General features: G+C 45.2%; 1 protein-coding gene across 1 annotated transcript; it reads left to right on the top strand.

Moving 5' to 3' along the window:
- Positions 1 to 5110: 5110 nt before the first annotated feature.
- LOC124023351 (transcription initiation factor IIA subunit 2) lies at positions 5111 to 8425 on the top strand. Its single transcript, XM_046337862.1, has 4 exons — positions 5111 to 5330; positions 6000 to 6104; positions 7745 to 7871; positions 8085 to 8425. Exons 1-4 carry the CDS (start codon positions 5259 to 5261, stop codon positions 8105 to 8107), a joined length of 327 nt encoding a protein of 108 aa, XP_046193818.1. The 5' UTR covers positions 5111 to 5258; the 3' UTR covers positions 8108 to 8425.
- Positions 8426 to 25961: the final 17536 nt, after the last annotated feature.

The raw sequence follows: 25961 nt of genomic DNA, 5'->3' as shown, positions 1-25961 counted from the left end.
CCAACTCACGCCCTGCCCACCCCAACTCACGCCCTGACCACCCCAACTCACGCCCTGACCACCCCAACTCACGCCCTGTTCACCCCAACTCACGCCCTGACCAAACTAAAACAGAGACATAAAAAAGGAACTAAGGTCAGAACGTGACTCAAGTTATCCTTCAAAAGTCTAGTTTCTTGGACACCAAAACATTATGGTCAAACAAAACAAGAGCCAGACCACACAGAGGACATTATCCTTCTACTTAGTTAATTACTGGCTGTAATCCAAACTACACTGCCTGTATCCCAAATGGTACTCTATGGGCCCTGATCGAAAGTAGAACCACTATATAGGGAATAGGGCTCTGGTCAAAAGTAGTGCACTATATAGGGAATAGTATGTCATTTTGGAGGTAGAAACGGAGTAGAAAATTAATAGGCTTCAAGTTCTAACCCTGCTGCCTCCTGGAACACAGACCTTGTGAGTTCTCCTAACGACTGGCATACTGAAAAACAAACTGTTCTGACAGCACAGTTCAAATTAGACAAATGGTTAGTGTGGGCAGTAAAAAAGGGGGACAAATGGCACCCTATTCCCTATTATTTAGTGCACTACTTTTGACCAGGGTCCATAGGGTTCTAGTTTAATAGAGGGCACAAAAAAAAGTAGGGTAGCATTTGTGACGTTGAATTTGGTGCTGTACTGTTAAAAAAAAGGAAAAAAACACACAAAAAAAGAAAACATGGCAAAACATTTTGTTCGCCGCGCAGTTCGAAATGCACTTTTTAGTTTTTTTTTGTGACACATCATTATTTATCGCGCTGTTTTCTAATGTTTCCCTCATTAGTTCCCCGTTAATATTTCATCAGCTGTTAAATATTCATTTAGCCTAACATCACAACCACATTGGGAGCACGTTCTGCTTCTCTTTCTGTCTGTGTGATCATTAATAATGATGATATCTATACACCCCTTTATTCCACATTACTTTCAATAGGATCCGTTAAAAACAACCAGACTTTTTTTTAACCAAATTGTCTCCACGCATTTTCACAATCTTTAAGTTCAAAAGTGTGTTTTATTGTTCAATTCATGTACCAACTTCCACCGCAGTAGGTCACTGTTAAACTGTAGAGTCCATCCAATCACCAGCCTGTACCAACTTCCACCGCAGTAGATCACTGTTAAACTGTAGACTCCATCCAATCACCAGCCTGTACCAACTTCCACCGCAGTAGATCACTGTTAAACTGTAGAGTCCATCCAATCACCAGCCTGTACCAGCTTCCACCGCAGTAGATCACTGTTAAACTGTAGAGTCCATCCAATCACCAGCCTGTACCAACTTCCACCGCAGTAGATCACTGTTAAACTGTAGAGTCCATCCAATCACCAGCCTGTACCATGTTCCACCGCAGTAGATCACTGTTAAACTGTAGAGTCCATCCAATCACCAGCCTGTACCAACTTCCACCGCGGTAGATCACTGTTAAACTGTAGAGTCCATCCAATCACCAGCCTGTACCAACTTCCACCGCAGTAGATCACTGTTAAACTGTAGAGTCCATCCAATCACCAGCCTGTACCAACTTCCACCGCAGTAGATCACTGTTAAACTGTAGAGTCCATCCAATCACCAGCCTGTACCAACTTCCACCGCAGTAGATCACTGTTAAACTGTGTGGGAATCATCTAATGAAGTACGATTATCTTAAACTGGGGAAGCTGATCCTCTCTGCAACTTAGCAAATATTTCATTTTGTCTTTGTGTATTTGACAAAGTACATTTTTCTTCACTTCAAAGAAAGGTAACATTTGCTGAATTAGTGGAGGCCTGCCAACAGAAGCGATGGCAAACATAACAGATTCACAAAATGTTGGACATGTTCTGTAATTTCGAGAGGATTATTCCTTATTTAACAAAGCTCTCTGATCTTAACGAGTCAACAGTAATGTGCTAATTAGCAGCATTACTGAAAGTAGACAGCAGTATCCTATTAGAAAACAGCATCAGAAGGATACAGGGAATTCTCTAGTTGTCTCATTGAGACAGGGAATAAATATGTAATATTTTATAGTACAGTGTTCATTTATATGACTCTCCAATGGACGTGGCTACAAGTCAGAGGCCACTGTGGTTCCAAGATAGAGGCTACTGTGAGTACAAGACAGAGGCTACTGTAGCTTCAAGACAGAGGCTACTGTGACTACAAGACAGAGGCTACTGTGGCTACAAGACAGAGGCTACTATGTCTACAAGACAGAGGCTACTGTGTCTACAAGACAGAGGTTACTGTGGCTACAAGACAGAGGCTACTGTGGCTACAAGACAGAGGCTACTGTGGCTACAAGACAGAGGCTACTGTGACTCCAAGACAGAGGCCACTGTGGCTACAAGACAGAGGCCACTGTGGTTCCAAGATAGAGGCTACTGTGGCTACAAGACAGAGGCTACTGTGAGTACAAGACAGAGGCTACTGTGAGTACAAGACAGAGGCTACTGTGGCTACAAGACAGAGGCTACTGTAGCTACAAGACAGAGGCTACTGTAGCTACAAGACAGAGGCTACTGTGGCTTCAAGACAGGGACTACTGTGGCTACAAGACAGAGGCAGAGGCTACTGTGGTTACAAGACAGAGGCTACTGTGGCTACAAGACAGAGGCTACTGTAGCTACAAGACAGAGGCTACTGTGGCTTCAAGACAGAGCCTACTGTGGCTACAAGACAGAGGCTACTGTGACTACAAGACAGAGGCTACTGTGGTTACAAGACAGAGCCTACTGTGGCTACAAGACAGAGGCTACTGTGACTCCAAGACAGAGGCCACTGTGGCTACAAGACAGAGGCCACTGTGGTTCCAAGATAGAGGCTACTGTGACTACAAGACAGAGGCTACTGTGGCTACAAGACAGAGGCTACTGTGGCTACAAGACAGAGGCTACTGTGAGTACAAGACAGAGGCTTCTGTGGCTACAAGACAGAGGCTACTGTGGCTACAAGACAGAGGCTACTGTAGCTACAAGACAGAGGCTACTGTGGCTTCAAGACAGAGACTACTGTGGCTACAAGACAGAGGCAGAGGCTACTGTGGTTACAAGACAGAGGCTACTGTGGCTACAAGACAGAGGCTACTGTAGCTACAAGACAGAGGCTACTGTGGCTTCAAGACAGAACCTACTGTGGCTACAAGACAGAGGCTACTGTGACTACAAGACAGAGGCTACTGTGGTTACAAGACAGAGGCTACTGTGGCTACAAGACAGAGGCTACTGTGACTCCAAGACAGAGGCCACTGTGGCTACAAGACAGAGGCCACTGTGGTTCCAAGATAGAGGCTACTGTGACTACAAGACAGAGGCTACTGTGGCTACAAGACAGAGTCTGCTGTGGCTGCAAGACAGAGGCTACTGTAGCTTCAAGATAGAGCCTACTGTGGCTACAAGATAGAGGCTACTGCAGCTTCAAGATAGAGGCTACTGTGGCTACAAGACAGAGGCCACTGTGGCTACAAGACAGAGGCTACTGTGGCTACAAGACAGAGGCCACTGTGGCTACAAGGATACAGCTGTAGGGTCTTCATTTGAGCCAGTTTGCTACAGCAGGAAAATAAACCTGCAGAAACAAGAAATGTGAATTTTTATGTGGATTATAATTCATGGACATTTTTGTAGGGGTTGATACATTTTTCGTAACGGAGAATCAAGTCTGAAATGTCAAAGTGGAAATTATAGAATTAAGCACCTATATCTGTACTGTAAACCCCGCCTCCTCCATTAACACATACCACTGTAAACCCCGCCTCCTCCATTAACACATACCACTGTAAACCCCGCCTCCTCCATTAACACATACCACTGTAAACCCCGCCTCCTCCATTAACACATACCACTGTAAACCCCGCCTCCTCCATTAACACATACCACTGTAAACCCCGCCTCCTCCATTAACACATACCACTGTAAACCCCGCCTCCTCCATTAACACATACCACTGTAAACCCCGCCTCCTCCATTAACACATACCACTGTAAACCCCGCCTCCTCCATTAACACATACCACTGTAAACCCCGCCTCCTCCATTAACACATACCACTGTAAGGACATATAAATAAGTTAAACGAACTCAATTACTTTTATTCTGTGGAAAAACTGAATAGATAGATACATTGATCAATGTTAATGGTTTTGGTTTATGTTGAGCTCACCAGTCCCCGACTTTGTACAAATAATTGCATTACCTGCTCTGACACATTTACAATGTAATTTCCTTATATTTGTATTCTGTATTTTTTTTTAAAGTGTCATTTCAAATCCGCCCCTTCAATAGATCTATGCATTACCAAAACAACCATGTATAATGTTTAAACGAAGTTGACAAAAATCTCCTCCTGCTCTAACCGTGATTTATCTGGTGTTTTGTACATATAAATGCTTATTCAAGCATCTGTGGGCAGATGCATTTATCCTACTCTGGCATCTCTAACGAATAACTCTGTTCTGTTAGCATTAGCCTTGACACCGTCTCTTCTAGAGTGATAAAAAAATAATGTGATCAACAAAGTTGAGTGGGGTTTTTTTTCGTATCACAAAGCTGAGAGACTGCTCTTTACTGATTAATGTAAGAGATTACTGTGGAAGTCTTATCGTGGGGGGGGGGGATATGAATGGGGGATTTGGGAGGAACAGCATTAATCTTTATAAACAGTACTGTTGATATTACATCATTTTCAAAAGTACTTATATATCAGAGTATTCACAAAAAAAGTACTTTACAGTTTAAAATTACTTTTCATAACATGATTGTTTGATGCTTTTGAAATTGTACTCAACTGATGGAATCCAAAAGAGTATTTAATTAAAATTATAATTGTATAATTTTTGAAAAAATATAAAATATAAATATATTGCATTGACACAAACATTTTGTCTGTCAATAAAAACATTATACACAATCAATAGTGTGTCTTCAGGCTCTTATCCACAGATAACCTTGCACGCTTTTCTTTCTACAGTACAGATACAATTCCACTTGAATCACCTTGTTCCTCTGTCATCTGCTACCATCTAACGGTTCTTACCGGTATAAACGCTTTCTGCGGTTGAGGAAATATACGAAACGCAATTGTGTTTGTCCTCCGCGGTGTTCCGTAGTCGGGGGCTCATAGGTCCGTTTCTGAAAACACAGCCTTTTTGTTTCGGTTAAATTCCTCTAGTAAATTGTATTTTTTGCAGTGAATTGTGCACAATCTTACTAGTAAAATTAATTTATTTACAATGGCATACCAGCTCTACAGAAATACGACGCTAGGAAACAGTCTGCAAGAGAGTCTTGACGAGCTAATTCAGGTAAACTGCAGCTATGCTAGCTCCCAAGCTAGCTAGATAATTAGCTAACGTGATCTAGTTGCACTTTGTTTTAGGATAGCAAGTTAAGTTAGCTAATTATGAAGCCACATTATTCATCGTTAACTTCGTTATTTGAAAAAAAACGGGTGTTATCTTTCACTAGAAATAACTGGTTAGCTAACCTAGTTACCCTTCTCGTCTTCGACATAGCTAGCTAACTAGTTAGCAATGCTAACAAGAAGCATCTCCATAACTGGCTGCAGTGACGTCTGATTTGAACCAAGAAACTAAAATATCCGTCTTATAAAGCTCATTTACAGGCTCAGTTTTAGTTTTGATTGACTAAATTAAGCTGGCTAATGTGTTTCACCGAAGTCAGTGGTGATGAGTAACGTTCTTTTGGATTCACTACATTTGTATTGATAGTTACTGGCTCATTAGTTATTAGCTATTATACGCGCATGCGCGACTAGTTAAAGGTGATGAGCTCAATAAACTCGTGATTTCTGGTTCAAGCCTCACTCCAGCACTTCTCAATCACTAGCTACATTACTTTACCAGCTACTGTTAGCTACTCATCTGAAAGCAGTAGCTAGGTATATATTTCTTACAATGTTAAACTTGAGTCATGATTAAATGGAAAAACGGTTATTTCCCCCTCCCCCCCAGACCCAACAGATCACTCCTCAGTTGGCGCTTCAGGTTCTCCTCCAGTTTGACAAAGCCATCAACACGGCGCTGGCCAACCGGGTTCGCAACAGGGTCAACTTCAAGGTGAGGACCCGGCTTGTGTTCACTAGGAAGCAAAGCAAAGGAAACAAGGAAGAGACCGGTCTGAATTTGTCTAATAGAAACGCTTGTTTTCATGGGCAAAACACAACTGTTTACAGTTGTTTGGACTAATTATTACTCTCCTGTTTGCACCTACCTTAAAGGGACAAATACGGGCTGGAACAGGTGTAGGCTTTCTCTCTAGCCAAAGCAACACCACAGCTGGCTGGAACAGGTGTAGGCTTTCTCTCTAGCCAAAGCAACACCACAGCTGATGCAACAAACACTGTATTGAAGGTTATGGTTAAATCAAAGTGCATTCGTCACGTACACAGTTTACAACTTACTTGTATAAGCTCCCTCAACAGTGCTGTACAATATCAATATAATCAAAGTCAAATAATAAGTAGTAGGTAGAATGTAATATAATGGATATGTACACAATTGGGGCGGCAGGGTAGTCTAGTGGTTAGAGTGTAGGGGTGGCAGGGTAGCCTAGTGGTTAGAGTGGAGGGGCGGCAGGGTAGCCTAGTGGTTAGAGTGGAGGGGCGGCAGGGTAGCCTAGTGGTTAGAGTGGAGGGGCGGCAGGGTAGCCTAGTGGTTAGAGTGGAGGGGCGGCAGGGTAGCCTAGTGGTTAGAGTGGAGGGGCGGCAGGGTAGCCTAGTGGTTAGAGTGGAGGGGCGGCAGGGTAGCCTAGTGGTTAGAGTGGAGGGGCGGCAGGGTAGCCTAGTGGTTAGAGTGGAGGGCGGCAGGGTAGCCTAGTGGTTAGAGTGGAGGGGTGGCAGGGTAGCCTAGTGGTTAGAGTGGAGGGGCGGCAGGGTAGCCTAGTGGTTAGAGTGGAGGGGCGGCAGGGTAGCCTAGTGGTTAGAGTGGAGGGGCGGCAGGGTAGCCTAGTGGTTAGAGTGGAGGGGCGGCAGGGTAGCCTAGTGGTTAGAGTGGAGGGGCGGCAGGGTAGCCTAGTGGTTAGAGTGGAGGGGCGGCAGGGTAGCCTAGTGGTTAGAGTGGAGGGGCGGCAGGGTAGCCTAGTGGTTAGAGTGGAGGGGCGGCAGGTAGTGGTTAGAGTGGAGGGGCGGCAGGGTAGCCTAGTGGTTAGAGTGGAGGGGCGGCAGGTAGTGGTTAGAGTGGAGGGGCGGCAGGGTAGCCTAGTGGTTAGAGTGGAGGGGCGGCAGGTAGTGGTTAGAGTGGAGGGGCGGCAGGGTAGCCTAGTGGTTAGAGTGGAGGGGCGGCAGGGTAGCCTAGTGGTTAGAGTGGAGGGGCGGCAGGGTAGCCTAGTGGTTAGAGTGGAGGGGTGGCAGGGTAGCCTAGTGGTTAGAGCGTTGGACTAGTAACTGGAAGGTTGCAAGTTCAAATCCCCGAGCTGACAAGGTACAAATCTGTTGTTCTGTTCCAAGGCCGTCATTGAAAATAAGAATTTGTTCTTAACTGACTTGCCTGGTTAAATAAAGATAAAATTAAAACATAAAAACAGATGACTGTTTTTTGTCTGGAGCAAAAGCCTTCACCCACAAACTGGTTCATCCCTGGTTGAAAATGATCTGAAATCACGGCTGTATGTGTTTATTAATACATCCCATTGGTTGAAATGCCATTCTGCTTTTGTGCACCTTTTCTCTTCATGTGTAGTAACATTCTCTCGCCTCTAGGGGTCACTAAACACCTATAGATTCTGTGACAACGTGTGGACCTTCGTTCTGAATGACGTGGAGTTTAGGGAAGTGACAGATCTGGTCAAGGTGGACAAAGTCAAGATCGTCGCCTGCGATGGGAAAAGTAGGCTCACTTTTTTTTTCTCTCTCAGGCCATTTTCTCTTCATCTTTCAAACAGACTCGGTTAGAACTAGATTACACACTTCGCTTTCCAAGTATAAGACCAAGTGAATTACTATTTCTCACACCGTAATTTGATTTTGATGCAGATTCTCATTTTGAAATATGCACAATGTATCACCATACTAACCTGCCCAGCTCCTTTTCTCTTATCAGACACGGGCAATGCTGCAGAGTGAACGAAGACGATGGCATCCGCTGAGACGTTACTGATGAAGAGGAGGGTGGAGAGAAACCACCCCATATCACAGACAGACAGGACTGTATATATAACTTATTACAGTAATGGCTGTGAAGAAGATACACTTAAACCCGTGTGTGTGTGTGTATATATATATACGACCATCTGGATCAATGGGAGTGAATGGACCAGTCAAGGCCTTGGATATTGCTTGCATGACTTTTTTATTTAAATAAATTTGTTTCTTAGAACTGCCTTTTCAGTTTAGTTACTGTTGTTGAGCTTGTTAACCTTTAATAAACTTTTATTTAAAATATGGAGACTGATTTTATTTCTGGGGGAGAAACTGCATTTGAAACAGATGTCGTGTCACTGTGTTTTTTTTAAATGTTTTTAATATTTTTAAACAGTATAGCTTTCTTCCTCACTCGTCCACAACGGAGCCATCTTTGATCCTCTGCTCCTAAAACACACGTGACCGTCCCCTTGACAACGACCTGCTCTATAAAGGCTCTGCTTCAACTGCAATTGGTCTTACTATTGGTCTCGCTATTGGTCTCGCTATTGGTCTCGCTATTGGTCTCGCTATTGGTCTCGCTATTGGTCTCACTATTGGCCTCGCTATTGGTCTCGCTATTGGTCTCGCTATTGGCCTCGCTATTGGTCTCGCTATTGGTCTCGCTATTGGACTCACTATTGGACTCACTATTGGACTCACTATTGCTATCCACTGTCTGTGTTCTTTGGATAGAAGCTTATCAGATGTTATTGGTCTCGTACACAGATGTTATTGGTCGGTACACATTTAGCAGATGTTATTGGTCGGTACACATTTAGCAGATGTTATTGGTCTCGTACACAGATGTTATTGGTCTCGTACACAGATGTTATTGGTCGGTACACATTTAGCAGATGTTATTGGTCGGTACACATTTAGCAGATGTTATTGGTCGGTACACATTTAGCAGATGATATTGGTCTCGTACACAGATGTTATTGGTCTCGTACACATTTATCAGATGTTATTGGTCTCGTACACATTTATCAGATGTTATTGGTCTCGTACACATTTATCAGATGTTATTGGTCTCGTACACATTTAGCAGATGTTATTGGTCTCGTACACATCAGATGTTATTGGTCTCGTACACATTTATCAGATGTTATTGGTCTCGTACACATCAGATGTTATTGGTCTCGTACACATTTAGCAGATGTTATTGGTCGGTACACATTTAGCAGATGTTATTGGTCGGTACACATTTAGCAGATGTTATTGGTCTCGTACACAGATGTTATTGGTCTCGTACACAGATGTTATTGGTCGGTACACATTTAGCAGATGTTATTGGTCGGTACACATTTAGCAGATGTTATTGGTCGGTACACATTTAGCAGATGATATTGGTCTCGTACACACAGATGTTATTGGTCTCGTACACATTTATCAGATGTTATTGGTCTCGTACACATTTATCAGATGTTATTGGTCTCGTACACATTTAGCAGATGTTATTGGTCTCGTACACATCAGATGTTATTGGTCTCGTACACATTTATCAGATGTTATTGGTCTCGTACACATCAGATGTTATTGGTCTCGTACACATTTATCAGATGTTATTGGTCTCGTACACATCAGATGTTATTGGTCGGTACACATTTATCAGATGTTATTGGTCTCGTACACATCAGATGTTATTGGTCTCGTACACATTTAGCAGATGTTATTGGTCTCGTACACATTTAGCAGATGTTATTGGTCTCGTACACATTTATCAGATGTTATTGGTCTCGTACACATCAGATGTTATTGGTCTCGTACACATTTAGCAGATGTTATTGGTCTCGTACACATCAGATGTTATTGGTCTCGTACACATTTATCAGATGTTATTGGTCTCGTACACATCAGATGTTATTGGTCTCGTACACATTTAGCAGATGTTATTGGTCTCGTACACATCAGATGTTATTGGTCTCGTACACATTTATCAGATGTTATTGGTCTCGTACACATTTATCAGATGTTATTGGTCTCGTACACAGATGTTATTGGTCTCGTACACATTTAGCAGATGTTATTGGTCTCGTACACATCAGATGTTATTGGTCTCGTACATATTTAGCAGATGTTATTGGTCTCGTACACATCAGATGTTATTGGTCTCGTACACATTTAGCAGATGTTATTGGTCTCGTACACATTTATCAGATGTTATTGGTCTCGTACACATCAGATGTTATTGGTCGGTACACATTTATCAGATGTTATTGGTCTCGTACACATCAGATGTTATTGGTCTCGTACACATTTAGCAGATGTTATTGGTCTCGTACACATCAGATGTTATTGGTCTCGTACACATTTATCAGATGTTATTGGTCTCGTACACATCAGATGTTATTGGTCTCGTACACATTTAGCAGATGTTATTGGTCTCGTACACATTTATCAGATGTTATTGGTCTCGTACACAGATGTTATTGGTCTCGTACACATTTAGCAGATGTTATTGGTCTCGTACACATTTAGCAGATGTTATTGCGGGTGTAGTGATATGCTTTATGTTCCTAGCTCCAAACAGTGCAGTAATATCTAACAATACACACACACATTTAAAAGGAAAATAATGGAATTAAGAAATGTATAAATATTAGGATGAGCGATGTTGGAGTCCGTAGTATAAATACATATGTTGTGATGGGATGTATAGACATGGACAGTGTGGATAGAATATATATATAGTATATCTGTAGTATAAATACATATGTTGTGATGGGATGTATAGACATGGACAGTGTGGATAGAATATATATAGTATATCTGTAGTATAAATATGTGTTTTGGGATGTATAGACATGGACAGTGTGGATAGAATATATATAGTATATCTGTAGTATAAATATGTATGTTGTGATGGGATGTATAGACATGGACAGTATGGATAGAATATATATATAGTATATCTAGTATAAATATGTGTGATGGGATGTATAGACATGGACAGTGTGGATAGAATATACACTGCTCAAAAAAATAAAGGGAACACTTAAACAACACAATGTAACTCCAAGTCAATCACACTTCTGTGAAATCAAACTGTCCACTTAGGAAGCAACACTGATTGACAATAAATGTCACATGCTGTTGTGCAAATGGAATAGACAACAGGTGGAAATTATAGGCAATTAGCAAGACACCCCCAATAAAGGAGTGGTTCTGCAGGTGGTGACTACAGACCACTTCTCAGTTCCTATGCTTCCTGGCTGATGTTTTGGTCACTTTTGAATGCTGGCGGTGCTTTCACTCTAGTGGTCGCATGAGACGGAGTCTACAACCCACACAGGTGGCTCAGGTAGTGCAACTCATCCAGGATGGCACATCAATGCGAGCTGTGGCAAGAAGGTTTGCTGTGTCTGACAGCGTAGTGTCCAGAGCATGGAGGCGCTACCAGGAGACAGGCCAGTACATCAGGAGACGTGGAGGAGGCCGTAGGAGGGCAACAACCCAGCAGCAGGACCGCTACCTCCGCCTTTGTGCAAGGAGGAGCACTGCCAGAGCCCTGCAAAATGACCTCCAGCAGGCCACAAATGTGCATGTGTCTGCTCAAACGGTCAGAAACAGACTCCATGAGGGTGGTATGAGGGCCCGACGTCCACAAGTGGGGGTTGTGCTTACAGCCCAACACCGTGCAGGACGTTTGGCATTTGCCAGAGAACACCAAGATTGGCAAATTCGCCACTGGCGTCCTGTGCTCTTCACAGATGAAAGCAGGTTCACACTGAGCACATGTGACAGTCTGGAGACGCCATGGAGAACGTTCTGCTGCCTGCAACATCCTCCAGCATGACCGGTTTGGCAGTGGGTCAGTCATGGTGTGGGATGGCATTTTTTGGGGGGCCGCACAGCCCTCCATGTGCTTGCCAGAGGTAGCCTGACTGCCAGTAGGTACCGAGATGAGATCCTCAGACCCCTTGTGAGACCATATGCTGGTGCGGTTGGCCCTGGGTTCCTCCTAATGCAAGACAATGCTAGACCTCATGTGGCTGGAGTGTGTCAGCAGTTCCTGCAAGAGGAAGGCCTTGATGCTATGGACTGGCCCGCCCGTTCCCCAGACCTGAATCCAATTGAGCACATCTGGGACATCATGTCTCGCTCCATCCACCAACGCCACGTTGCACCACAGACTGTCCAGGAGTTGGTGGATGCTTTAGTCCAGGTCTGGGAGGAGATCCCTCAGGAGACCATCCGCCACCTCATCAGGAGCATGCCCAGGCGTTGTAGGGAGGTCATACAGGCACGTGGAGGCCACACACTACTGAGCCTCATTTTGACTTGTTTTAAGGACATTACATCAAAGTTGGATCAGCCTGTAGTGTGGTTTTCCCCTTTAATTTTGAGTGTGACTCCAAATCCAGATCTCCATGGGTTGATAAATTTGATTTCCATGGATCATTTTTGTATGATTCTGTTGTCAGCACATTCAACTATGCAAAGAAAGAAGTATTTAATAAGAATATTTCATTCATTCAGATCTAGGTTGTGTTATTTTAGTGTTCCCTTTATTTTTTTGAGCAGTGTATATAGTATATCTGTAGGATAGAGTATATAGCAAAAGATACAGTGCCTTGCGAAAGTATTCGGCCCCCTTGAACTTTGCGACCTTTTGCCACATTTCAGGCTTCAAACATAAAGATATAAAACTGTATTTTTTTTGTGAAGAATCAACAAGTGGGACACAATCATGAAGTGGAACGACATTTATTGGATATTTCAAACTTTTTAACAAATCAAAAACTGAAAAATTGGGCGTGCAAAATTATTCAGTTTTTTTAAATTATTCCATTAAAAAATTATTAATGGGGGTTGCCTTTAGTTCAGTTATATAGAATGGGGGTTAACTTTAGTTATATAGAATGGGGGTTACCTTTAGTTATATAGAATGGGGGTTACCTTTAGTTATATAGAATGGGGGTTACCTTTAGTTCAGTTATATAGAATGGGGGTTACCTTTAGTTATATAGAATGGGGTTACCTTTAGTTCAGTTATATAGAATGGGGTTACCTTTAGTTAAGTTATATAGAATGGGGGTTACCTTTAGTTAAGTTATATAGAATGGGGTTAACTTTAGTTATATAGAATGGGGGTTACCTTTAGTTATATAGAATGGGGGTTACCTTTAGTTATATAGAATGGGGGTTACCTTTAGTTAAGTTATATAGAATGGGGGTTAACTTTAGTTATATAGAATGGGGTTACCTTTAGTTATATAGAATGGGGTTACCTTTTAGTTATATAGAATGGGGGTTACCTTTAGTTCAGTTATATAGAATGGGGGTTACCTTTAGTTCAGTTATATAGAATGGGGGTTAACTTTAGTTATATAGAATGGGGGTTGCCTTTAGTTCAGTTATATAGAATGGGGGTTACCTTTAGTTCAGTTATATAGAATGGGGGTTACCTTTAGTTATATAGAATGGGGGTTACCTTTAGTTCAGTTATATAGAATGGGGGTTAACTTTAGTTATATAGAATGGGGGTTACCTTTAGTTCAGTTATATAGAATGGGGGTTACCTTTAGTTATATAGAATGGGGGTTACCTTTAGTTCAGTTATATAGAATGGGGGTTACCTTTAGTTACCTTTAGTTCAGTTATATAGAATGGGGGTTACCTTTAGTTATATAGAATGGGGGTTAACTTTAGTTATATAGAATGGGGGTTACCTTTAGTTATATAGAATGGGGGTTACCTTTAGTTATATAGAATGGGGGTTGTACAAAGGTATTTGTGCCACAATACGGCTGTGGTGGTTAGTCCTCTACACTATACATGATTTAGCCACTTCTATTGTTGTCATGCCTTGTCTTCCTGGGCAGTATACGGTCAGGCTAGTGGCTGGTTATGCTGTAGGACAACTGCCAAGCAGGAGTGAAGGCCTGTTCACCCCGCTATCATCCAGTAGGGTCAGTACCCGAGCCACTGCCTGTTCACCCCGCTATCATCCAGTAGGGTCAGTACCCGAGCCACTGCCTGTTCACCCCGCTATCATCCAGTAGGGTCAGTACCCGAGCCACTGCCTGTTCACCCCGCTATCATCCAGTAGGGTCAGTACCCGAGCCACTGCCTGTTCACCCCGCTATCATCCAGTAGGGTCAGTACCCGAGCCACTGCCTGTTCACCCGCTATCATCCAGTAGGGTCAGTACCCGAGCCACTGCCTGTTCACCCCGCTATCATCCAGTAGGGTCAGTACCCGAGCCACTGCCTGTTCACCCCGCTATCATCCAGTAGGGTCAGTACCCGAGCCACTGCCTGTTCACCCCGCTATCATCCAGTAGGGTCAGTACCCGAGCCACTGCCTGTTCACCCCGCTATCATCCAGTAGGGTCAGTACCCGAGCCACTGCCTGTTCACCCCGCTATCATCCAGTAGGGTCAGTACCCGAGCCACTGCCTGTTCACCCCGCTATCATCCAGTAGGGTCAGTACCCGAGCCACTGCCTGTTCACCCCGCTATCATCCAGTAGGGTCAGTACCCGGGCCACTGCCTGTTCACCCCGCTATCATCCAGTAGGGTCATCAGTACCCGAGCCACTGCCTGTTCACCCCGCTATCATCCAGTAGGGTCAGTACCCGAGCCACTGCCTGTTCACCCCGCTATCATCCAGAAGGCGAGGTCAGTACCCGAGCCACTGCCTGTTCACCTCGCTATCATCCAGAAGGGTCAGTACCCGAGCCACTGCCTGTTCACCCCGCTATCATCCAGTAGGGTCAGTACCCGAGCCACTGCCTGTTTACCCCGCTATCATCCAGAAGGGTCAGTACCCGAGCCACTGCCTGTTCACCCCGCTATCATCCAGAAGGCGAGTTCAGTACCCGAGCCACTGCCTGTTCACCCCGCTATCATCCAGTAGGGTCAGTACCCGAGCCACTGCCTGTTCACACCGCTATCATCCAGAAGGGTCAGTACCCGAGCCACTGCCTGTTCACCCCGCTATCATCCAGTAGGGTCAGTACCCGAGCCACTGCCTGTTTACCCCGCTATCATCCAGAAGGGTCAGTACCCGAGCCACTGCCTGTTCACCCCGCTATCATCCAGAAGGCGAGGTCAGTACCCGAGCCACTGCCTGTTCACCCCGCTATCATCCAGAAGGCGAGGTCAGTACCCGAGCCACTGCCTGTTCACCCCGCTATCATCCAGAAGGCGAGGTCAGTACCCGAGCCACTGCCTGTTCACCCCGCTATCATCCAGAAGGCGAGGTCAGTACCCGAGCCACTGCTTGTTCACCCCGCTATCATCCAGAAGGCGAGGTCAGTACAGGGGCATCAATGCAGGGACCGAGAGACTGAAAAACAGCTTCTATCTCAAGGCTAACGGCCACCACTAACATTGAGTGGCTGCTGCCAACACACTGACTCAACTACAGCCACTTTAATAATGGAAATCGATGTAAAATATATCACTAGCTACTTAATATAATGTTTACATACCCTACATTACTCATCTCATATGTATATACTGCACTCGATACCATCTACTGTATCTTGTTTACATACCCTACATTACTCATCTCATATGTATATACTGTACTCTATACCATCTACTGTATCTTGTTTACATACCCTACATTACTCATCTCATATGTATATACTGTACTCTATACCATCTACTGTATCTTGTTTACATACCCTACATTACTCATCTCATATGTATATACTGTACTCTATACCATCTACTGTATCTTGTTTACATACCCTACATTACTCATCTCATATGTATATACTGTACTCTATACCATCTACTGTATCTTGTTTACATACCCTACATTACTCATCTCATATGTATATACTGTACTCTATACCATCTACTGTATCTTGTTTACATACCCTACATTACTCATCTCATATGTATATACTGTACTCTATACCATCTACTGCATCTTGTTTACATACCCTACATTACTCATCTCATATGTATATACTGCACTCGATACCATCTACTGTATCTTGTTTACATACCCTACATTACTCATCTCATATGTATATACTGCACTCAATACCATCTACTGTATCTTGCCTATGCTGCTCTGTACCATCACTCATTCATGTATATCTTTATGTACATGTTCCTTATCCCCTTACACTGTGTATAAGACAGTAGTTTTGGAATTGTTAGCTAGATTACTCATTGGTTATTACTGCATTGTCGGAACTAGAAGCACAAGCATTTCGCTACACTCGCATTAACATCTGCTAACCATGTGTATGTGACCAATAACATTTTATTTTATTTGATTTGAAGGAGTTCTGCCTTAACTTAAGTCTGATTGTTTCTCTCACCACTCAGCCCCCCACCTTACATTCCCCCTGGCAGACCAGCTGTGACCCAGTCCTCTCACCACTCAGCCCCCCACCTTACATTCCCCTGGCAGACCAGCTGTGACCCAGTCCTCTCACCACTCAGCCAGGCCAAGGTACCAACTCACATTCCCTCTGGCAGACCAGCTGTGACCCAAATCACTAGGAGAGAGGAAGAGAAGGATCGGGGAAAAGATGACTGCCCAGATGAGAAGACTGATAAGGAGTCAGTTTTAGAGTAGTGAATATCACATATCACATGACAGGAAGAGAGGGTTGACTGAACGAGTAGGAGCGAATGGCATTATAAAGCTGAATATCACATGACAGGAAGAGAGGTTTGACTGAACGAGTAGGAGCGAATGGCATTATAAAGCTGAATATCACATGACAGGAAGAGAGGGTTGACTGAACGAGTAGGAGCGAATGGCATTATAAAGCTGAATATCACATGACAGGAAGAGAGGGTTGACTGAACGAGTAGGAGCGAATGGCATTATAAAGCTGAATATCACATGACAGGAAGAGAGGGTTGACTGAACGAGTAGGAGCGAATGGCATTATAAAGCTGAATATCACATGACAGGAAGAGAGGGTTGACTGAACGAGTAGGAGCGAATGGCATTATATCACATGACAGGAAGAGAGGGTTGACTGAACGAGTAGGAGCGAATGGCATTATAAAGCTGAATATCACATGACAGGAAGAGAGGGTTGACTGAATGAGTAGGAGCGAATGGCATTATAAAGCTGAATATCACATGACAGGAAGAGAGGGTTGACTGGATGAGTAGGAGCGAATGGCATTATAAAGCTGAATATCACATGACAGGAAGAGAGGGTTGACTGAACGAGTAGGAGCGAATGGCATTATATCACATGACAGGAAGAGAGGGTTGACTGAACGAGTAGGAGCGAATGGCATTATAAAGCTGAATATCACATGACAGGAAAAGAGGGTTGACTGAACGAGTAGGAGCGAATGGCATTATAAAGCTGAATATCACATGACAGGAAGAGAGGGTTGACTGAACGAGTAGGAGCGAATGGCATTATATCACATGACAGGAAGAGAGGGTTGACTGAACGAGTAGGAGCGAATGGCATTATAAAGCTGAATATCACATGACAGGAAGAGAGGGTTGACTGAATGAGTAGGAGCGAATGGCATTATAAAGCTGAATATCACATGACAGGAACAGAGGATTGACTGAACGAGTAGGAGCGAATGGCATTATAAAGCTGAATATCACATGACAGGAAGAGAGGGTTGACTGAACGAGTAGGAGCGAATGGCATTATATCACATGACAGGAAGAGAGGGTTGACTGAACGAGTAGGAGCGAATGGCATTATAAAGCTGAATATCACATGACAGGAAGAGAGGGTTGACTGAATGAGTAGGAGCGAATGGCATTATAAAGCTGAATATCACATGACAGGAACAGAGGATTGACTGAACGAGTAGGAGCGAATGGCATTATAAAGCTGAATATCACATGACAGGAAGAGAGGGTTGACTGAACGAGTAGGAGCGAATGGCATTATAAAGCTGAATATCACATGACAGGAAGAGAGGGTTGACTGAACGAGTAGGAGCGAATGGCATTATAAAGCTGAATATCACATGACAGGAAAAGAGGGTTGACTGAACGAGTAGGAGCGAATGGCATTATAAAGCTGAATATCACATGACAGGAAGAGAGGGTTGACTGAACGAGTAGGAGCGAATGGCATTATATCACATGACAGGAAGAGAGGGTTGACTGAACGAGTAGGAGCGAATGGCATTATAAAGCTGAATATCACATGACAGGAAGAGAGGGTTGACTGAATGAGTAGGAGCGAATGGCATTATAAAGCTGAATATCACATGACAGGAACAGAGGATTGACTAGGAGCAAAAAGAGACCGCTCATAAAGAAGTTTCAGATGGCCAAGTCAGTAGTCTATAGACAATATGAATATTGTTATTGCTATTTTCATGTCATCCAACAAATGTAATTGGATTCAATGTTATGGTCAGATTACATGAAAACAGAGCTCTTCGGACAGGGTTTGGTGTTGAAAGAAAGGATGTGATAAGCAGAAAAGAAACCCCCCCACACCTACTGTAAAATATGGTGGTGATGTTTTGGGGATATTTTGCTTCCATTGGTCCTGAGGCCGTTGTTAGGGTCAACGGCATCATGAACTGTACCCAGTACCAGAACATTTTAGCCAAAAAACCTGGTTTCCTCTGCCTGCAAGTGGATCTTCCAGCAAGATAATAGTACACATATTTCACAAAGAAATTGACGACTAAATTTTCGCAATGCTTATCTCAGCCTCATGGACCCCCCATTGAAGAGGACGGTCCATAAGAGCAGACTAGTAGACTAGTGGTTAGAGTGTTGGACTAGTAACCAGCAGGTAGCCTAGTGGTTAGAGTGTTGGACTAGTAACCAGCAGGTAGCCTAGTGGTTAGAGCATTGGACTAGTAAACTTCAGGTAGCCTAGTGGTTAGAGCGTTGGGCCAGTAACCAGCAGGTAGCCTAGTGGTTAGAGCATTGGGCCAGTAACCAGCAGGTAGCCTAGTGGTTAGAGTGTTGGACTAGTAACCAGCAGGTAGCCTAGTGGTTAGAGTGTTGGACTAGTAACCGGCAGGTAGTCTAGTGGTTAGAGCGTTGGGCTAGTAACCAGCAGGTAGCCTAGTGGTTAGAGTGTTGGGCTAGTAACCAGCAGGTAGCCTAGTGGTTAGAGCGTTGGACTAGTAACCAGCAGGTAGCCTAGTGGTTCGAGCGTTGGACTAGAAACCAGCAGGTAGTCTAGTGGTTAGAGCGTTGGGCCAGTAACCAGCAGGTAGCCTAGTGGTTAGAGCGTTGGGCCAGTAACCAGCAGGTAGCCTAGTGGTTAGAGTGTTGGGCTAGTAACCAGCAGGTAGTCTAGCGGTTAGAGTGTTGGGCTAGTAACCAGCAGGTAGTCTAGTGGTTAGAGCATTGGACTAGTAACCTTCAGGTAGCCTAGTGGTTAGAGCGTTGGGCCAGTAACCAGCAGGTAGCCTAGTGGTTAGAGTGTTGGACTAGTAACCAGCAGGTAGCCTAGTGGTTAGAGTGTTGGACTAGTAACCAGCAGGTAGTCTAGTGGTTAGAGCGTTGGGCTAGTAACCAGCAGGTAGCCTAGTGGTTAGAGTGTTGGGCTAGTAACCAGCAGGTAGCCTAGTGGTTAGAGCGTTGGACTAGTAACCAGCAGGTAGCCTAGTGGTTAGAGCGTTGGACTAGAAACCAGCAGGTAGTCTAGTGGTTAGAGCGTTGGGCCAGTAACCAGCAGGTAGCCTAGTGGTTAGAGCGTTGGGCCAGTAACCAGCAGGTAGCCTAGTGGTTAGAGTGTTGGGCTAGTAACCAGCAGGTAGTCTAGTGGTTAGAGCATTGGACTAGTAACCTTCAGGTAGCCTAGTGGTTAGAGCGTTGGGCCAGTAACCAGCAGGTAGCCTAGTGGTTAGAGTGTTGGACTAGTAACGAGCAGGTAGCCTAGTGGTTAGAGCATTGGGCCAGTAACCAGCAGGTAGCCTAGTGGTTAGAGTGTTGGACTAGTAACCAGCAGGTAGCCTAGTGGTTAGAGTGTTGGACTAGTAACCAGCAGGTAGCCTAGTGGTTAGAGTGTTGGACTAGTAACCGGCAGGTAGTCTAGTGGTTTGAGCGTTGGGCTAGTAACCGGCAGGTAGCCTAGTGGTTAGAGTGTTGGGCTAGTAACCAGCAGGTAGCCTAGTGGTTAGAGCATTGGACTAGTAACCAGCAGGTAGCCTAGTGGTTAGAGCGTTGGACTAGAAACCAGCAGGTAGTCTAGTGGTTAGAGCGTTGGGCCAGTAACCAGCAGGTAGCTTAGTGGTTAGAGCGTTGGGCCAGTAACCAGCAGGTAGCCTAGTGGTTAGAGTGTTGGGCTAGTAACCAGCAGGTAGTCTAGTGGTTAGAGCATTGGGCCAGTAACCAGCAAGTAGCCTAGTGGTTAGAGCGTTGGGCTAGTAACCAGCAGGTAGTCTAGTGGTTAGAGCATTGGGCCAGTAACCAGCAAGTAGCCTAGTGGTTAGAGTGTTGGGCTAGTAACCAGCAGGTAGCCTAGTGGTTAGAGTGTTGGACTAGTAACCAGCAGGTAGCCTAGTGGTTAGAGTGTTGGACTAGTAACCAGCAGGTAGCCTAGTGGTTAGAGTGTTGGACTAGTAACCGGCAGGTAGTCTAGTGGTTAGAGCGTTGGGCTAGTAACCAGCAGGTAGCCTAGTGGTTAGAGCGTTGGACTAGTAACCAGCAGGTAGCCTAGTGGTTAGAGCGTTGGGTCAGTAACCAGCAGGTAGCCTAGTGGTTAGAGCGTTGGGCTAGTAACCGGAAGGTTTCACATTCAAATCCCCGTTCTGCCCCTGAACAGGCAGTTAACCCACTGTTTCTAGGCCATCATTGAAAATAAGAATTTGTTCTTAACTGACTTATTTAAATAAAGGTTAAAAAAAATAAAAAATACAATCAAGTCCTTTCTGTCCACAATGAGACATCAGACACACATCAACTTGTGATTGGCTGGTAAATATGTTAATGTGTATGTGTTTTTTGTCCCTATTTCTGTTTTTTAATGACATTTTTTCGGACTAACAATTAAAACGAATGACTACACAGGCAGGACTAGAATTATATATATTTATTTAAATGTGAGACTACAGTAGCCCACGGTTATAGCTCCACTGCACATCATCAGCCATTCAAACACAGAACAATGCCATTGATGTACAGAGCAACAATGTAGCCACTCGAGAACATGACGGCATTGTCTATCCACGGTCGTTCCGCCAGCCGGGACCCGACAAGCGCCATCCACTGGTGAGTCCCTCTGCTGTGGTAATGAAGCCTCGTGTTACCATAGTAATACATTGTATAAGTACCAGCGCCATTTATGTAACCACCACACTACTCCAGAAGAATCCCGTCTCCTAAATGATGTTGGTTTAAGCCTACAACCAGAAAAGCGCCCAAACCGGCCGGCGGGTTCTGAATCCGGTAGACAGAGAGACACTGCGCGACAGAGAGAGAGCGAGAGAGAGGAAAGGGAGATAGTCAATGGCATTATTAAAGGAGGGGTGGACGCTGTTGATCCTTGACGTCATGCTGTGGAATGGAACGGTGGGAGTGACTTTAGTGCTCGTGCTGCAGCAGCAGGCGGAGATAGAGACAGAATGACGGCAGGCGGATGAGAGGAGCACAGACCCCGTCTGGACGGGCATGTTTATCACACAGGGAAAATTAAAACACGAAACACACAGAGACACAAAGGACCAGTGGGGATTAAACAAATAATGACGGGAGACAGTGACTTAAAATACACGGTGAGTTGATGCCTATGTGGATGTAATACTATATATATCTGGATATGGTAAATATTTTATGCGGTCATTCTTTTTCCTTCCGTTAGGCAGGTGCACCCGGTTGGTCCGGTAGATTTGCACGTCGAGTCTATGCACGGTTTTGGATTCATTTGTTATTATATTGGCTAGATAACCTATACCGTAGCCTTTGATGAGGTTGGTAAATGCAAGTGATATTTGTGGAGACAAAGAGATATCAAACTCAACAGTGTGGCCTTTATTAAGGTAAACACCGTGTGGTTTTTTGGGGGCCAGGGTGAACCGAATGTGATATTTTATAGGCCCCCGTTGTTTTTCTGTCATGAAAGGAACAGAGCATTATCGTTTCATGAGGATGGTAGGACCTAGGCTACACAACGTAGGCTACACGCTCGGAGTAATGTGATGATTTAATTCGGGGAGCAGCCTACATACAGTAAGGAACCTTTAGTGTAAAGACAGTCTCATACAACACGGTAGTCTACGTAACATGTCGTTGAGCATAGGAGTAGACCACGCGTTTTTTTTTTAAACACACACACACACACAATGCATCCAGAAAACACAATATAGATGTTGTGTAATCACACTCCTGCTAGAGCACGGTTACATACCTGATACCTGTCGCTCCATACATTATTTGTAACCGTAATGTGACTTTGTTTATTTCTGCGACACAAAACGCACAGATAGGCCTACATTTAACTGTGCACCGATTTAATACATTATTCTGCCTTCTTTTTGTCGACGACCAGCATCTATAGGATATATATATATATTTATGTACAGTATGTAAAACCGTTAGACCATGGTTTATAGGCCTAAGTAAACGATATCGCTGTGATAATAGTCAGACGTCGTTGTGTGTCTTGAGTTCAGTCGTCATTTCAAATGGCTCCGCGTATCATGATAAAGTAACACATACTTGTGAAGGCCTTCATTGTCAGGAGGATGTGGTTGCTGGATCACTGCTATGGAATTGCAGTCCTGTTATTTCTTTTCTGTGAAGTGATTGGCTAGCCGCGTTGTTCTGTGACAGTCTATTGGCTATAATGATGCTGGGACATGTCATCGACGTACTCATATTTTCCACTTCATCTGTTGACAATGGGTCTGTCTGTCTGTCTGTCTGTCTGTCTGTCTGTCTGTCTGTCTGCCTGTCTGCCTGCCTGCCTGCCTGCCTGCCTGCCTGCCTGCCTGCCTGTTTGTTTGTTTGTTTGTTTGTTTGTTTGTTTGTTTGTTTGTTTGTTTGTTTGTTTGTTTGTTTGTCTGTTATTGTGTACACCTAGCTACGTTGTGTATTCTGGTTGGATGAGGTACCACATAGCTGTTCCAGTGTTGTGTTGTTGTCTAGTATTTCCATAGCATAGGGTTTTGTGAATCTGACTAGCGTTGTGTTTACTATATATACGTTTACACCATGTGTTGATGCTTCACCACCTGAGGCCACCCACCTGACCATACCAGCACCTGGATCCATCCACCTGACCATACCAGTACCTGGATCCATCCACCTGACCATACCAGTACCTGGATCCATCCACCTGACCATACCAGTACCTGGATCTATCCACCTGACCATACCAGTACCTGGATCTATCCACCTGACCATACCAGTACCTGGATCTATCCACCTGACCATACCAGTACCTGGGTCCATCCACCTGACCATACCAGTACCTGGGTCCATCCACCTGACCATACCAGTACCTGGGTCCATCCACCTGACCATACCAGTACCTGGGTCCATCCACCTGACCATACCAGTACCTGGGTCCATCCACCTGACCATACCAGTACCTGGGTCCATCCACCTGACCATACCAGTACCTGGGTCCATCCACCTGACCATACCAGTACCTGGATCTATCCACCTGACCATACCAGTACCTGGATCTATCCACCTGACCATACCAGTACCTGGATCTATCCACCTGACCATACCAGTACCTGGATCTATCCACCTGACCATACCAGTACCTGGATCTATCCACCTGACCATACCAGTACCTGGATCTATCCACCTGACCATACCAGTACCTGGATCTATCCACCTGACCATACCAGTACCTGGGTCCATCCACCTGACCATACCAGTACCTGGATCTATCCACCTGACCATACCAGTACCTGGATCTATCCACCTGACCATACCAGTACCTGGATCTATCCACCTGACCATACCAGTACCTGGATCTATCCACCTGACCATACCAGTACCTGGATCTATCCACCTGACCATACCAGTACCTGGATCTATCCACCTGACCATACCAGTACCTGGATCTATCCACCTGACCATACCAGTACCTGGGTCCATCCACCTGACCATACCAGTACCTGGGTCCATCCACCTGACCATACCAGTACCTGGTCCATCCACCTGACCATACCAGTACCTGGGTCCACACCTGACCATACCAGTACCTGGGTCCATCCACCTTACCATACCAGTACCTGGGTCCATCCACCTGACCATACCAGTACCTGGGTCCATCCACCTGACCATACCAGTACCTGGATCTATCCACCTGACCATACCAGTACCTGGATCTATCCACCTGACCATACCAGTACCTGGATCTATCCACCTGACCATACCAGTACCTGGATCTATCCACCTGACCATACCAGTACCTGGATCTATCCACCTGACCATACCAGTACCTGGATCTATCCACCTGACCATACCAGTACCTGGATCTATCCACCTGACCATACCAGTACCTGGGTCCATCCACCTGACCATACCAGTACCTGGATCTATCCACCTGACCATACCAGTACCTGGATCTATCCACCTGACCATACCAGTACCTGGGTCCATCCACCTGACCATACCAGTACCTGGATCTATCCACCTGACCATACCAGTACCTGGATCTATCCACCTGACCATACCAGTACCTGGGTCCATCCACCTGACCATACCAGTACCTGGGGCCATCCACCCACCTGACCATACCAGTACCTGGGGCCATCCACCCACCTGACCATACCAGTACCTGGGTCCATCCACCTGACCATACCAGTACCTGGGTCCATCCACCCACCTGACCATACCAGTACCTGGGTCCATCCACCTGACCATACCAGTACCTGGGTCCATCCACCTGACCATACCAGTACCTGGGTCCATCCATCCACCTGACCATACAGTACCTGGGTCCATCCACCTGACCATACCAGTACCTGGGTCCATACACCTGACCATACCAGTACCTGGATCCACCCACCCACCTGACCATACCAGTACCTGGGTCCATCCACCTGACCATACCAGTACCTGGGTCCATCCACCTGACCATACCAGTACCTGGATCCATCCACCTGACCACCCGTACCTGGATCCATCCACCTGACCATACCAGTACCTGGATCCACCCACCCACCTGACCATACCAGTACCTGGATCCACCCATCCACCTGACCATACCAGTACCTGGATCTATCCACCTGACCATACCAGTACTTGGATCCATCCACCTGACCATACCAGTACCTGGATCCATCCACCTGACCATACCAGTACCTGGATCTATCCACCTGACCATACCAGTACCTGGATCCATCCACCTGACCATACCAGTACCTGGATCTATCCACCTGACCATACCAGTACCTGGATCCATCCACCTGACCATACCAGTACCTGGATCTATCCACCTGACCATACCAGTACCTGGATCTATCCACCTGACCATACCAGTACCTGGATCCACCCACCCACCTGACCATACCAGTACCTGGATCCACCCACCCACCTGACCATACCAGTACCTGGATCCACCCACCCACCTGACCATACCAGTACCTGGATCCACCCACCTGACCATACCAGTACCTGGGTCCACCCACCTGACCATACCAGTACCTGGGTCCATCCACCTGACCATACCAGTACCTGGGTCCATCCACCTGACCATACCAGTACCTGGATCCATCCACCTGACCATACCAGTACCTGGATCCATCCACCTGACCATACCAGTACCTGGATCTATCCACCTGACCATACCAGTACCTGGATCCACCCACCTGACCATACCAGTACCTGGATCCACCCATCCACCTGACCATACCAGTACCTGGATCTATCCACCTGACCATACCAGTACCTGGAT

This window comes from Oncorhynchus gorbuscha, unplaced genomic scaffold (genome assembly GCF_021184085.1).
Source record: "Oncorhynchus gorbuscha isolate QuinsamMale2020 ecotype Even-year unplaced genomic scaffold, OgorEven_v1.0 Un_scaffold_1603, whole genome shotgun sequence".
Taxonomy (NCBI): domain Eukaryota; kingdom Metazoa; phylum Chordata; class Actinopteri; order Salmoniformes; family Salmonidae; genus Oncorhynchus; species Oncorhynchus gorbuscha.
Note: the sequence above shows the minus strand (reverse complement) of the source record. Positions and strands in the feature narration are given on the sequence as shown.

Excerpts from the sequence above, each read along its gene's own strand:
- LOC124023351 (XM_046337862.1), top strand. The coding sequence starts at position 5,259 with ATGGCATACCAGCTCTACAGAAATACGACGCTAGGAAACAGTCTGCAA. Across the intron at positions 5,331-5,999 it reads GTCTTGACGAGCTAATTCAG|ACCCAACAGATCACTCCTCA; the intron begins GTAAACTGCAGC and ends CCTCCCCCCCAG. Across the intron at positions 6,105-7,744 it reads GCAACAGGGTCAACTTCAAG|GGGTCACTAAACACCTATAG; the intron begins GTGAGGACCCGG and ends TCTCGCCTCTAG.